This window comes from Prorops nasuta, unplaced genomic scaffold, assembly GCF_024137725.1.
Source record: "Prorops nasuta isolate Cenicafe-Biocafe unplaced genomic scaffold, Cenicafe_Pnas_1.2 PNAS00002, whole genome shotgun sequence".
Lineage (NCBI taxonomy): Eukaryota > Metazoa > Arthropoda > Insecta > Hymenoptera > Bethylidae > Prorops > Prorops nasuta.
This window is the reverse complement of record NW_027116799.1, coordinates 1,650,648-1,664,487: the sequence shown is the minus strand read 5'-3', so window position 1 is coordinate 1,664,487 and position 13,840 is coordinate 1,650,648. Positions and strand designations below refer to the sequence as shown.

Genomic DNA, 13,840 nt, shown 5'->3' with positions numbered 1-13,840 from the left:
TTTTACACTCGATCAATTGCTTTCCAGCCGAGCAATAATAAGGATCTTTTTAACGCGGCATGCGTGAATTATCAGCAGCACATTGCACCTTTAATGAAAAAGCACTTAACCACCATTGCGTATATCAGTTTTCACGAGCGGTTAACGCGATACTTATTCCCTTCTTCGCACCGAAGGCGTAATGAAAACCGAGAGATTAAATTTTGCCTCGAGGCGAAGAAAAAAATTAAGAGAGTATTCTAAAGCGTCGTTAAACTTCCTTTTTCGATATAGAATATAGAAAAATATCTTCATGGTTTTTCATATATTTGTGAGTGAATAGGGGGGGGGGGGGAGGGGGTAAAACTGGGCTGGAAGGAAGAATGGGGGAAGCTCTCCGGTGAGTAGTTGTATGGTATTGGCAATTTCGGATGAATATTTGGATGAAGGAACGTGGGGGTAGTGGAGATTGAGATTATTCGTCGGATAGGACAAATTCGAGAGAATCCGGAGGAGAATAACTGCGTACTAAAATAGGAGCTTTATATAGGGATTTGGTTTTTAGGTTAGACGTAAATTGAACATTGGCGCGAGTGCTTCTGAATAGAAACAACTTCCAATCGGGTCAACTGTAACGATTCAACAGCGCGAGCTCCCGAAGAAGGATCTCTTTCAAAAATCAACTGGGAGTTCCAGATAAGGCTGTCACGAAAATTGCTGGCCCTCGTCAACTGCTGACAGACGACTTTTCTTTGACTCTCCATCTTTTTCGCTCTCTCCTTCCTCCCCCCCCCCCCTCCCCCCCCCCCCCCCCCCTCGCCACCATATAGTTTTCCCTTTATATTCATTGGAAATCTGAAGCGCGAAAACCTCGAGAAAAAGACGTATGAAAATCTTGGCGAGGAGAAAAGAGACGAGAAGGCGTGATGGACGATTGGAAATGATTTTTGAGAAATTTATAAATGATTTTTTGAGAAAGTCGATTAGTCGGAGCGTGAAAAATAATTGTTGCTCGACACGTCAAGGACAGGTTTTTCAGATAGCATCGCATAAAATTCAACCTTGGCGTGACTTGCTAATTTTTGTGAAAAATCGCCAAGAGAATAAAGGAAAATGCTGTAATTATGACATAAGTTGGTCATTAAGGATGATCGACAAATGAGATAAAAGGAGAGAAATCCGATGAAAAATTGTCGAGCTGACAGATCGAGCTTTGATATTCCGACACTGTCAGGTCCAGGGATAACTGAGGATAATCGAGTGTAAAATTCGATTTTCCATTCGGCTCGGTTCTACAAAGTGATCATCGCCCTCGACAGCAACTCGTATTTCGTGGGATCGCTCGGACTGATAACCAAATTTCTGACACACTCTGATTTAAGTCTCGTACCTAACACACTGCAGGATATTATCAACTTCACTTCACTCGACATGACCCGCTTCGAATCTAACTTCTTTCTACTGGCTGTTAAACAAATTCTTTCCATTCGACATGATCCGAACAAAGTTAACTTTCTACTACCGCGAATTTTGTTATAAATGCATTATTCGTTAAAAACAGATTGACGGCTAAATAATAACTTGTAAATATTTGCATTACTTTTTAATTGGAAATCAGCTCCTTTTCTACACTCATCAGAGATTTTATTTTTAGCGTTAGGAACGGATGGAATATTAGTAATAATTACCTGATTAAGCGAACTTTAGTTACCGGTCATCACACGTGATCGGTCGAAGAACTTAAAAGCGACTGACGCGTTGCTGGCAGGTCAGTCCCTTTTATAAACCGACGTGTAACCCACTACGCGCAGTCTCCGTAGCCAGCAGGAGCGTAACAATTCACCATCAATATCCATGCAAGCATTAAACTAACAAGCTCTTCGGAGTAAACAATAAATTTCACGTGTCTTGAATTAAAATTTTAACTTCCATCGCAATAAAATACATATAGGATAAATTTCCAGTCCAACCACTTACAAAAAACACACTATCCTTCAAATAGATAAGCAATGACATACTTTAACAAATTTGCGGTTAACAGAGTCTCCGAATTTACCAGCTTGCCGACTAAAGCTTTCAAAACTTGCTTAACTCTGGCAAACTACAAATTTCGCTTCACGCAGGGCACATTTCTCTTAAGCTGCTGCATGGTTGCATAGAGTAGAGAATTTCAATTGGAAAATGAGATTAGTTTTTGAGAAATTTCGTGGTTTCGGAATGCAAAGTTCATTAATCAATGTACGTAATCAATGTGATTAAAGGGGGGACCTTGTGAGAATTTTGTTTGGTGGGAAGAAGCTTTTTGCTATAAATAACGAAAGCCTAATTAAAGCCAGACGCGATGTATACGTGCTGGAGGGTTAAAAAGCTTGCAGGTGAAAAGCTTTAATTATGGCGGGTTCGCTTCTGATCCGGTTTGTCAATGTTGGTGCAAGCTCGAAATGGTGTAAGGGTAGCTTTTGCTGCCACCTAAGAGCTTTTTCATCAAATCCCCCTTGATCCCTGTACTATATAGCTGCGGTCGATAAAGCAGGGCTTTCTAAAAGTTTACAAGCACGACTGGCAGCACTGGTCTCTCCTCGCTTCTCTCTCTCTCTCTCTCTCTCTCTTCCACTATACGTATAGACACATTCAACACGTGGTAAGAAAAATCCCCGACCCTTTTTGTGTCTCCAAAAATTATCCGAAACACAAATTCTTCATTGTTTCGACTAACAAAATTATTCCCACGTATAAAACTTATTTTACATAAATTATTAATTAATATTCTATTTGTAAAATTGGTCAAATGTTAGAAAACATTTTGTAATTCCAAATTTGAAAAAATTGAACATTACACTGAATAATTCTTGAAATTATAAAGACTTTGAATTACGTGTGCGTTTTTTACACGAGTAATGAATATTAAAAAAAAATAATCTTTTTGCTGGAGTAACGCCTGGCAAATTGATCGTAACTTGGGGAAAAAAGTAGATAAGTGGATGGATAAGGCTTGTCCGACTATGTGCCGACAGTAACTACTTATTTTAGTAGTTTTCACCGCGATTACTCAGGCGAGGGAGCCCCAGTACGTAATAAGCCGGCTTTACCTACTGATCTAGCGTAATGAACTAAATTTGGAGAACCTACTGAGCGCTGGGGTTATAGTCATTATTTTCATACGCATAGGATTATCGTTGGTTCGAGCGTGTCTCGAGAGTTCAATTATTATTAAAACTAATATTTTGATAATTACGATATTATGCGAGCTGAGATCGAGCGAGGCTCGACGGTTTGATCGATGGCATATTTCTGGAATGACGTCACGCACTAGGGGGTATCGTCAGGATATCACGAAAGCGTGGAAAGTACAACCAACGATGAAAATCTTTTCGTTTAGCTCGCAAGTCGGCCATCATCGATCTCAACATAATTAGTGTTGGCGATAACTTTGTATATAGGCCGTGCTGCTTGCTCCTCGAGGGGCCCGTTTAAATTGCACACTTCACGGCGACCGCACCTTTTAAATATGGGAGTGGTAAAAAGTCTCTGAGAGTAATCGTGGAAAATCATCCGATTAATAAGATTTCCGCTAAATTATTCAGCCGATTAATTTCTTTCGTGTATTATATTAAAGGCTTTCGTGGAAAGAGTAAAATTATAATTTAAAGATTAAAAGTACGATCGTATGATAAACATATATAATATGTATAATAAAAGAGGGAGAATATATATATATATATATATATAGGTTTGACGTATTTCTTTGTATGTTTGCGCAAGATATCGATGTATATTTGATAGGTGCGACGAAGGAAAGATCGCTTATTCCAGAAGCCATTAGGGTAAATCGAGTATTTTTCATTTCTGGAGCTCGGCTAGCACTAATGCTATAAGCTCGGCAGGAGCAGGAAAACAAGTTTGTCCCACTTAGCTTTATCATCAGTCACAGCTCTGCTCGGATGTCGAGCTAATCTGAATCGATGCCTGCCATTCATTTTTTTTCACACCGGAAACTCCACGGGATCCAGAAAACTTTATTTCGCACTTTCGTCGAGTAGAAATTGGCGTGAAGCGTTGAAAAATGGGAAAAACTGCATGTAACTTGGCAGCCCATCCCCTCCCTTTCCCAGTCTACACGTATACACACGCAGCGAAGAAATTTTTGGCGGCGCAATGCCAATTTAGAGACGCGACTTAATTTGCCGCCTTTGAATACGTCGGATCATTCGCCTATCGATCTACCATTGGCTATTTTGTTGGTACAACACTTTGATATTTAGAGGTGAATAACCTTTTAACATTGATTTACCCCCCCCCCCCCCCCCTCCTCCGCTCCCCATCTCTCTGCACTACCTTGCCGTTTATAATTCGATAACAGAAGATAATCAAAATATTAAACTTATCGTACATGGTCGAAAATCTATATTGAATTAATAGCGTACGTACGATAAATTTATGCAGTGAAATCAAACGATGTAAGAGAGAAGAATATTGATTTGGCAATAGAGTTCTGAGAAAAAGTATAATTCGCGTGGCAGATTAGGTTTAACTAGTCGATTGGATTCATAAGCGTGAGTACCAAATGGCTGCGTTACATCACTGCCACTTAATTCTCGAGTGGTTATACTCGCATCGTCACACACGAGTGTATACTAATACAGAAAGGCGAGAAGAGCTCTCTGGCTCGAATCTCACGCGAATTGCATGCAGCTCGACCTCCTTTGCGACATCTCCAATCCAAACATCACATTCGCGCGTCGTCTCTGCAAGTTTCCTTCAGAAATATCTCCAGCCACCATTCATCTTCTCTCACGAGAAACGTTCCGTGCATGGGTGGAACGAGTCTGGATGCTTGAATCGCGAGAAAGAAAGTATAGGATATAGCGCACAAACGTATATCGAAAAGTTTTAATCGCTTTACGGATATGTGCCAATGTCGCATTGTGGTCAGACGTGCATGGATCAGGGACGAGCGTTTCAATCGGATTAATTACGCCTCGGTCCAGACAGAATTTTCCTCGCGGTTTCCAACGAATTACATTGAGTATGCCTAAGTAGTTATAATTGCACTCTGGCCAGACAGCGACTGCGCCGTCAAGTAGAAACGGCCCGTTGAGATCGGACGCCGATAACCGGACTACCGAGTAGAAAATTACGTTCGTGCCAGACCGCGATCGGAAAAACAAAATTCATTAATTCAGGAGTAAAGAAACGAGCGTTGATTATATCGATCACATTCACGAGCGAGCGTGAAAACGGGATCAATTGCAATTGAATCGACCGTACGTGGTTTCGCGTGTGAATTATTTACGTTTGAAAATAATAAAGATGCGGCGATTCGTTGGACGCGCGAAGAATGTTACGAGGAGTCCATCTGATTCGTTGGATGGATGGATTGCAATAATAACACTTTAATCAGACGCCTACCCGGCCTACCGACCGACTGTCTATACGAGCCTCGAAAAATAAACAGCTGTGTTATGAAGAAACGCCGATCGCTCTGGTTAAGTAGAAAATTCCATCGGGAGACGTGCACCGATCGGACAGAAACTCACACATTGCGAATGGGGGGGGGGGGGGGGAAGGGGGATAGAACTTGTGTTTTTTCGTAGCTCTCGCGCGGCTAAACTTTCCTTCTCCTGCAATATCAACAGAGATTTGGCATTAGCCACGAATTCTCTCCGGGTCTTTGACCGAGCAACGATCGTTCCAACTGCTATTGGCTTTTGTTTTGCTCGTAGATCGATCCGATTATACAGCGAATATCGACTTTCAATGCGCTCTTTCCGCCTTTTTCTACTTCCGACCAACTTTTAGAGCGGCAAGCTGCTGCCATTAGTCAGACGAGCGAAACTCCCAAAAACCGTGTATATGTAATATATTTTTGTCCTGCTCTCACAAAAAGCACAGTGTAGGTATGCTGTTTTTATTGGAAGAAAAGTTTCGATGAATTAACGCCGTTTCCAATTTAATAAACACGACGGGACAAAACTTGGTGCTTTGTTGTTGGCAAATGGGAGGTACTTTTTACAGCATCGGCTCTCGTTACCGTGGAAGTAATGATCGCCCCAGAGGTGTAATAAAAAGGAGTCTAAGGTAGTTGCTTTCACGACAAGACCCTGTCGAGCCTTATCGGTACCGAGAAATCGCTTTGACCGATTGAGCCGCAAGTATATGAAAAAAGAAAGGGATTTCTTTTCGGCCAGAGTTACACGGGAAATTAATTATTGTTGTTTTTTTGGCAATTCTTCGGAGGTAGCTTGCGTGTCTGAAAAAGTAATTAATGGTGTTTGGGTATAGTTGAAAGAGGGTTGGTGGTTGGAAAGCATTATCGCGAGTGACACGTGAATTTCCAATGAGAAAATTCTACCAAATTAAGCGAGACTGTGTACGTCGGGCTGCAGCCTGTTAATGAAGCTACAGCCACCTGTTTTTTCCACTGTCGCTGGGTTGAAATTTTAAAAAGCTCCGATCGAACGTGCAAAAAGTTTTCAATCGACTCATTTCAGCCACCCAGCAGCAGCAGAAGCTTCTAATTCACACACCATTCTTTAGTCTCCTATAGGAAAATTATTTCAATTATACAGCTTGCACTTAATGCGATTGAAGTGAAATTGTTGGCCTGCGCAGAATTCACCATGTTACCGGCTTCTATTAGCGGTCCTCAACGACCACACGCGACAGACAAAAACTGATCAATTCTCCACTTTTCACTATTTCCTTTCTATTCTCGTATCGAGACGTACATATGACCTAGTTATAGTTTTTCCACAAGAAATTTATTTCAATTTACTATATATATGCAACATACCCCACTAGAATGATTATTTCTCTTTTTTTCTCATGCGCGCCCGAGTGCAGATAAATATTAGGCAACTTTACGATCGTACAATAAATTTTCCTTATCTAAATAAGAAGTTTGATCGGTTTTATCTTTCGAGCTATGATTTCGACATTGGTATTATATTGTGGGAAAGCAGACGCAGGGCTTCGCTGTGGTTGTTCGTGATCTCATCGGATTTTTGCAGCTTAGTTTACCGAAGAGTGGCTGACGCGACAAATTTATCGAGCAAGATAAATTTCAACGCAAGGTTCTTCTCGCGTAAATCGTCCTCCGATAAATTTCGAGAATGTTTTGTTGAAATCCGTAGCGAGGCTTGGTTGGTGAACACGATATAGCTATTTGGCAGTTCTCCATTTGAACGCGAGGGTTAAGGGGTGAATCTATTATTCGTCCTCGTGCGTTAGATCGGCTCTCGGACAAATTGCTATACTTAACCGAACTTATCAGCACAATCTCATTAGCGCACTAAATCGAACGGGGGACGAACAAAAATCTACCTAAATTCTCCGGGAAGGAACTTTTGGAAAATTCTCGTAAGAACGGAAAATATTTCAAGCTTATATATGCTTTGGAACGACCGAAGAAAAAAAGTCCACTGAAAATTTGTCAAGGAGTAAATTTTCGTTTAATTCGTCGCATCAATTAATTTCCCGCGGAGTAATTACTTTCGGGATAGGAGCCTCGAATTTACTTGAGAGGCTTGCGTAGAATTCCATAATAATTCTGCGGAATACCGTGAAATGCAAACCAAAATTGCATCGTTGATGTACATTCCCATTTAGAATTTTTACAACCGTCGGAGATGGACGGAGGTTTGGTTGGGAATAAAATTTTCATATATATCAGTCGGAATATCGCTTTGCATTTACGAAAACGACTGAAACCCCAGACGCATAATTTGCACTTGCAAATATTTTTGCACGTTTATGAAACAGTTTCGCTTTAAATCCAAAAACAGCACGAACGTCTTTTTGAATTTCCGTAACTTTTTAAAAAATTTCAATGTTTTTACTCCTGAAGCGTCTGAAATTCACACGTTTCTTGCATTATGGAGCGTCGACACACGAAGGGAATTTCGTGCAGCGTTACGGGCAAAAATCATCCAGAGATATGAAAAATGTTGTGGATTAAGAAAAAAGGAATAACATTTATCATTAAAAAATGGCCAATGCATTTGTTCGACGGCACGGAAGCGTGTTCGCGATCTCTCCAGCGAATCTAACCGGGTGAACTAGCGCATATATATACGTATACAATTTATTTTTCCACGACACCGCAAAAGTTTTACTAGCCGGATAGCATCGAAACACTCGCGATTGATTGAAACGTAACCTTTTGCTTTTCAAGCTGCGCTTAAAAATCAATAATTTCCCTCGTTTTCTATTTCCCGCGCTTTTTATCTTCCAGCCCTCCGTTTAATTAGTCATAGAAAGATATTATTTCGTAAATTTTGTTCTTAAAGTAATTGAAAAAATCGAGGGTTGTAGGTGAATGGGTGATCGAACGGGGAGGATCGGGGGAGGGGGGGAGGAATTATTGGAAAGTGGGTTGAGAGGAGAATGATGGCATTGGATCAGGGGGCACGTGCCATTTTTAGTATGCGCGTTCGATTGTTGGTCTGGAAACGGTTTGGCTAGCGTGTCGGAAGGCTTTCCGTGCGATTTCTGGAAGCTTTGGTGGAATGGAATGAAAACGCCCGGCGCACGATTGGCTTTACGACGTTACGCCGTATATTCCATAGAGGCAACCGAGCACGAAATCTGTCGGCGAGACTCCTCTGGATCATTTTCTCCCCCTTTTATCATGCTTCATCTGGATTTTTCAACGTTTCAGTCCCCCTCGATACTCTCCTACTCGTATATATATGTATATAATTCTCGCGGATGAACGTGTTTTCCTCGAGAATCATCATTTCGTTCGATGTCTCTCGTCCACTTTGCGATTCTCCCTCTTATTCAGCAGTTTAATTTGGATCGTTTCGTCCCTCCCCTTCCTTTCACAGTACTCCGTCGCGCGTCACCCTCTTTCAATACTCCTCCTGGATACCTTCCCCAATTAAATCCTTCACCGAAACGCCGCTCCTCGTCCGAATATCTCTCCGTTTTAATCCGACGGAAATTTGTGTCCGGCCATAACTATCCTTCTCCCCTTAAACTCGACTTTTCACTCTGGCGACTTAATTAAAATCTGGCTATATCGGCAATTCGCGCGAGACTCCCCCGTCTATCTCACGCACTTTTCTTCGATTCCCGGAGCATCGTATATCGCGTGGCGAGCTTCGTCGAAATTCCAAAACTGTGCGAGCACCCAATGAAAATGGATTCGAGCACAGTTATGAATATTTCATGCGACTGTTCATTATCCAACGCCGGCACGCAGGCTTTTGTGTCCCCCGAAGAAACACGTGTAAAAAAAGCAAGCTTATCGAAAGATCGTGGAGAAGCTCATTTTTTTTGGCAGATTTATCGAGTATCTTTCTCGGCGAGAAGAGTGAAGGGTCAAAGGGAGAGAAGGAAAAGTTTGGTACGAGCCACGAGTGCATGGTTAAAAAAATTATGAAAATTTTAACGACAGAGTGCATGGCTCCTTTAGCGTTTCAAGGGAGAAGACTTTGCAAGGTTCGATAAGGGTTTGAGCGAGGATAAAAAGGACAACGTACCACCGTTTTTTACATCCTCCTTTGCTTCTTCCGCTGCCGGTTGAACGCTTTCCTTGCTGGTGTTGCAGCCCATTTTCACTTATCGCAGTCCCCTTGTACTCCAGCACGAATTTACTCGGCACAAAAATCCACCCTCTTTATCTCCTTATCAATCTTGCACTATCGACGAAACTCCCATAACACCTTCGGTCCGAGGTAAAAATCGCGACTACTCGTAAAATCGGTAAGATCGGGAAAAATGGCCGACGTAGAAAAATATATTCGCTATTTGGCAAGAAATCCACTCTCGTTTGCCGATGATCACAGTTGTTTCCGAATTAAAAGACAATGGAATGCGTATAGCGTAGTCGGTAGACCGGCTTTGCTTATTATGCATTTAGTTTGTGTATATAGCAAAAATAGAGAAGAGCTAACAATAAGTTAGTGTGCGTTTTATTGTTACGTGCGAGGTGCCGAGCCGGCGAGAGTCCAGTCCACCGGGCGGCGGGCACTCTCTCTCTCTAGACAGTCACTAATCTACTGTATTTGCGAACACAAAATGTCCCGTCGACGTTGCGGGGCGTACTGACGACTCTCTGCCGACGACCCTGCCCTTGCGTCGCGACTACTCGCGTCGATATATATCCACACAAACGCAAACTCCCCATGTTCGTGTACGCCGGCACGTACCTATCCAACACTCACCCACGGCCGGCACGCAGGAAAACCGATCGAAACTCTCTTCCGACTCCGACTCTGACTCTTGCACCCAAGTGCGAGTTCCCCCGCTAAACTGCTTTTCTCCCGAATTTTCCTCTTATTTTCCATTGGTCCTCCGCATTCAGTACAGCCACCGAATAAATTTTCAAAATTCTTCAAACTCCCTCTGCTCGCCTCCTTTAATTTACAGCACAATTTCAAAAATGTCCCTTCAATCGATTGAACGCGTTGATTCGTCCATTGATTTTTATTTCCCCGCGATAAATGTCATTTTATTCCTCCTATATAATTCAAAATCGATCACTTCGCGCAGAATTTGAATTAAAGTTATCGATTCCTCGGAGCGGTAAAGTAGTCTCGTTTGGAGATGAGGTGCGGTTCAAGTTGGAAAAAAATGATAGGACTGTAACTTGAATCGTTCGTGAGAATAATGCTGCAGAATGATCGGTAATCGTTCGCCACTCCCAAAGACAGGCTGTTATTTCGTGTCCTTCGATCGATTTCGCGAGATACTATAGGATAAACGTCGTCAGACAGGCGTCAGTCACTTTTAGTTTAAGCTTTCTGAAATGACCGTCGACCTACTTTCCATAAATTAAAGCTCACGCTAGTTAAATTACAATGACAGAATTTCTTTAATAAAGAGTTTTTTATTACCACAGAATATATTTCTAAGGAATAAGTTCAATATGCGTGTTAAATTAAAGCCAATTTTTACATATCCGCCGTGCTCCATTTGTATGCCTCTTCTTGAGCTGCCACCTTGGCATTTTGAGCGTCAAACCATTTTTTCTCGTAACCGTTACTCCTATCCACGCCATCCCACCGATGACCCGGTTTTATTCCATAACGATTAGGCATGAAGCTACCTTCGTACTTTGGAGCATCTGGAACACAAATAATCATTTGTTAGTGAATGGAGAATGTAAATATTAAATAATTATAGATACTGGAGAATTATGTCTACCTGGCCTCCTCTTTCCCTCCTTGATCTGTTTCTGTTTGATATACTCCAACATTGGGTCACCTTCCCTTTCTTGTTCCCGCTGACGTCTGTCCAAATCAGCATCATCAGCGTATCTGGCAAGTGGTTTACTCATCTCGTAAAGATCGTCTTGCAACTTATCCTCCCGATCTTGCACTTGTTTTAAACTGTAACGAAAGTAAATGAGAATTATTTTGAGCTAATGAAAAAAAAACAAAAACATTTGCATACAGCTTTCAAGATGCTTACCCTTTACCCCATTTGGAATATTTCTCATCGACCTCATCTTGACGCTTTTGCTTTTCCCGCTTCTCGGCTGCCTCGGATTCCAGGTCTCGTTTTCGGCCAGTTTTCCTATCCCGTACAACCGTTGCTTGTCCGGCTCCGCTTATATCTTTGCTCATCTATAAAGGAATTCGTACAATTGCGTTAATTTCAAATCCATTATGAAAAAGAAATGAATACTAGCAGAATAATGTATTGCCTTTTTAAATTCTTCGGCTTCCTTTTTCTTAAAAGCAATGGTTTCTTCTCTTAAAGCTTTTGCATCTTGCAACCCAGCTGTTTTTCCATCCAGTGTCTTCTTCATTCTCGTATCTGTAGGTTCTGGCTGCTCCGCTTCTTCATCGTTGTTCCATCTTGAAGGTTTTCTTCTTTCTCGATGAGATTCTGATCTCGACTCTTGTCTACAGTCTCTTTCATTTTTATGCCTTTCATTGTCCTTATTGTAATTTTTGTGCTCGTTCCTTCTCTCGTCGTTTTTTCTTCTTCTAGTCTCCTCAGTTTGATGACTTTGATTATTATTTCGTGAGCTCTCAGCATCCCAATTTTTTCTATATCTTCTATCACGTTCATTTCCATCCTGATTGTACCTATTCTTGTAATCCTTCTTATTATAAGAATCTATGTATTCAACGTGTTTTTTCGCGTTCTTTTCATAATACCGGTTTTTTCTGTCCTTACTTGAATTCCCTTGTGAATCTTCATGTTTTCTATATCTGGAAAAGCTGGAACGTGATTCTTTGTGTTTTCGTGAAGGACTTAATTCTTTGTTTCTTCTTGGTGGACTTGCATCTGAATCACTCTTCTGCCTTTTCCTCATTGGACTCAAATCGGAATCGCTATTGTTTCTTAGTGTTGGTGGACTGGAATCTAAAACCTTTGTCTTTCTCTTCCTTGGAGGGCTTTCATCTGAATCGTAATTATTTTTATTCTCCCTAGGAGGACTCAAATCAAAATCAGAATCATTTCTTTTCTTCTGCTTTTTAGATCTCCTAAGCGGGCTTGGATTTCTATTATTTTTTATTGATCTTTCTGGAGTCCTAGCAGGCCTGGGTGGTGATAAATCATTGTCAGAATCGTCATTCCTCTTTTGTCTTTTTTGCTTCTTAACAGATTCTTTCTTTACTTCCACTGGACCAATGATAGTATTTTTAAAAATTTTTTTGTTGGAGCCACCGCTGCTTTTAAATGATATATCCCCTTCATAGTCATCAGCGATTACCTTCCATCTTCTTTTCTCAGAAAAGTCCACTGGGCCACGTTCATCGATAATACCAACAATCTGTGGGGCATCTTCAGTATTGAGAAGGATGTCAAATTCATTGTCTTCAATGGGCCGAATTTTATCCAAGTCAATGTCATCGTCAATGATTTTTACTCTGTAAAATATACCTTGAGTGTGTACAAGAAAGAAGATTGTTTCTTTTAATTCTTAAACTAGTTCCCAAATCCCCTATAAGACAGTGGCAAATCCAAAGTTCCAAAGATATCAAGGTACATCTTAAAAAATGATGACAGCTCTGTCACTCCTCAAAGTAATACTCAGAGAAGTATCAGTGCAGAGAATCCTTTTACGTGCTTGAAAAAGACATTCTAATTATTCAGAGAATCTTTAGATTCCAAGTAAATGTAGCAGAACTTTAACCTAGAAAACAAGGGCTGCTATAGAAAACGTCGAGAGAATGAAAGAAACTTGCGAATAAATTCTTACGTTCTAGCTCCAACTTTTGGCTTCTTCTTTTTCTTCTTCTTCCTTTCACTGCTGTCCAAGGGAGACAAATATTTCTTCAAATATTCCTTTTGACTCAAGGCCTTGTTCTCCATGATTTGGTGTATTGCTACTGTTGTTATTGGACTTTTGGAGTTGGAAGTGTTGGAACTTAGAAGTTGGACTGTCTTGAACAGTTGGACAGAAGTTGGTTGGACTTGGACGGGCGCCGCGCAGGCGTGGTTGGTCAATGTTACCAATCGAACACAGTCTCTGTCAAGCGACTCCTTTCTAGTAATTTTCTTCTCCAAATGTGGCAGCATTGAAATTAAACTAATTGCGGGAAGAAAATGAAGAAAATAAAGACAATTTCTAATATTTTTCGTTATTCTAAATAAAACTTATTTCAACGAACAGTTAATATAAAACAATTATTATAAATAATAATTAGATGATAAAAAAAGCCGTGATAGATATATATTATAATTAAAATTGTTAAATTTAAAATATAAGCAAATTTACTATAAATAGAGGAATTAAAATTTATTGCAACATAAGTTATATAATTGTGTATATAAATTAATTGAATTAATAATAGAATATAATGAAAATATTCGAGGGAAGATTGAAGATCGGTAGACGGTAGAGTTGTACGGTGGAAGAATGTTTGGATGAGTGAAGGAGGGAGGGATAGAGGAGAGG

The 13,840-nt window shown here is 40.7% G+C and overlaps 2 protein-coding genes across 3 annotated transcripts in view; both read right to left on the bottom strand.

The window, feature by feature from the left end:
- LOC136775690 (sperm surface protein Sp17-like) overlaps nt 1-10,033 on the bottom strand; it is a 34,631-nt gene extending 24,598 nt beyond the window's left edge. The window contains exon 1 of one of the 2 annotated variants that reach the window (XM_066730688.1): nt 9,465-10,033. In XM_066730688.1, the coding sequence (XP_066586785.1) occupies nt 9,465-9,537 (73 nt within the window). In that variant the 5' untranslated portion in view covers nt 9,538-10,033. The remainder of the gene's footprint in view (nt 1-9,464) is intronic. The other variant, XM_066730679.1, reaches the window with a different exon arrangement.
- A 783-nt stretch (nt 10,034-10,816) lies between these two features.
- On the bottom strand, nt 10,817-13,304 carry LOC136777398 (BUD13 homolog). Its single transcript, XM_066733653.1, has 5 exons — nt 13,142-13,304; nt 11,633-12,809; nt 11,398-11,552; nt 11,131-11,315; nt 10,817-11,050 (listed from the first exon to the last, which is right to left on the bottom strand). Exons 1-5 carry the CDS (start codon nt 13,252-13,254, stop codon nt 10,878-10,880), a joined length of 1,803 nt encoding a protein of 600 aa, XP_066589750.1. The 5' UTR covers nt 13,255-13,304; the 3' UTR covers nt 10,817-10,877.
- Between the last annotated feature and the right edge of the window lie 536 nt (nt 13,305-13,840).

Coding starts and splice junctions, on each gene's coding strand:
- LOC136777398 (XM_066733653.1), bottom strand. CDS start 13,254: ATGGAGAACAAGGCCTTGAGTCAAAAGGAATATTTGAAGAAATATTTG. Junction 11,553..11,632: donor AAGCCGAAGAATTTAAAAAG/GCAATACATTAT, acceptor ATTCCTTTATAG/ATGAGCAAAGATATAAGCGG. Junction 11,316..11,397: donor TATTCCAAATGGGGTAAAGG/GTAAGCATCTTG, acceptor CTTTCGTTACAG/TTTAAAACAAGTGCAAGATC.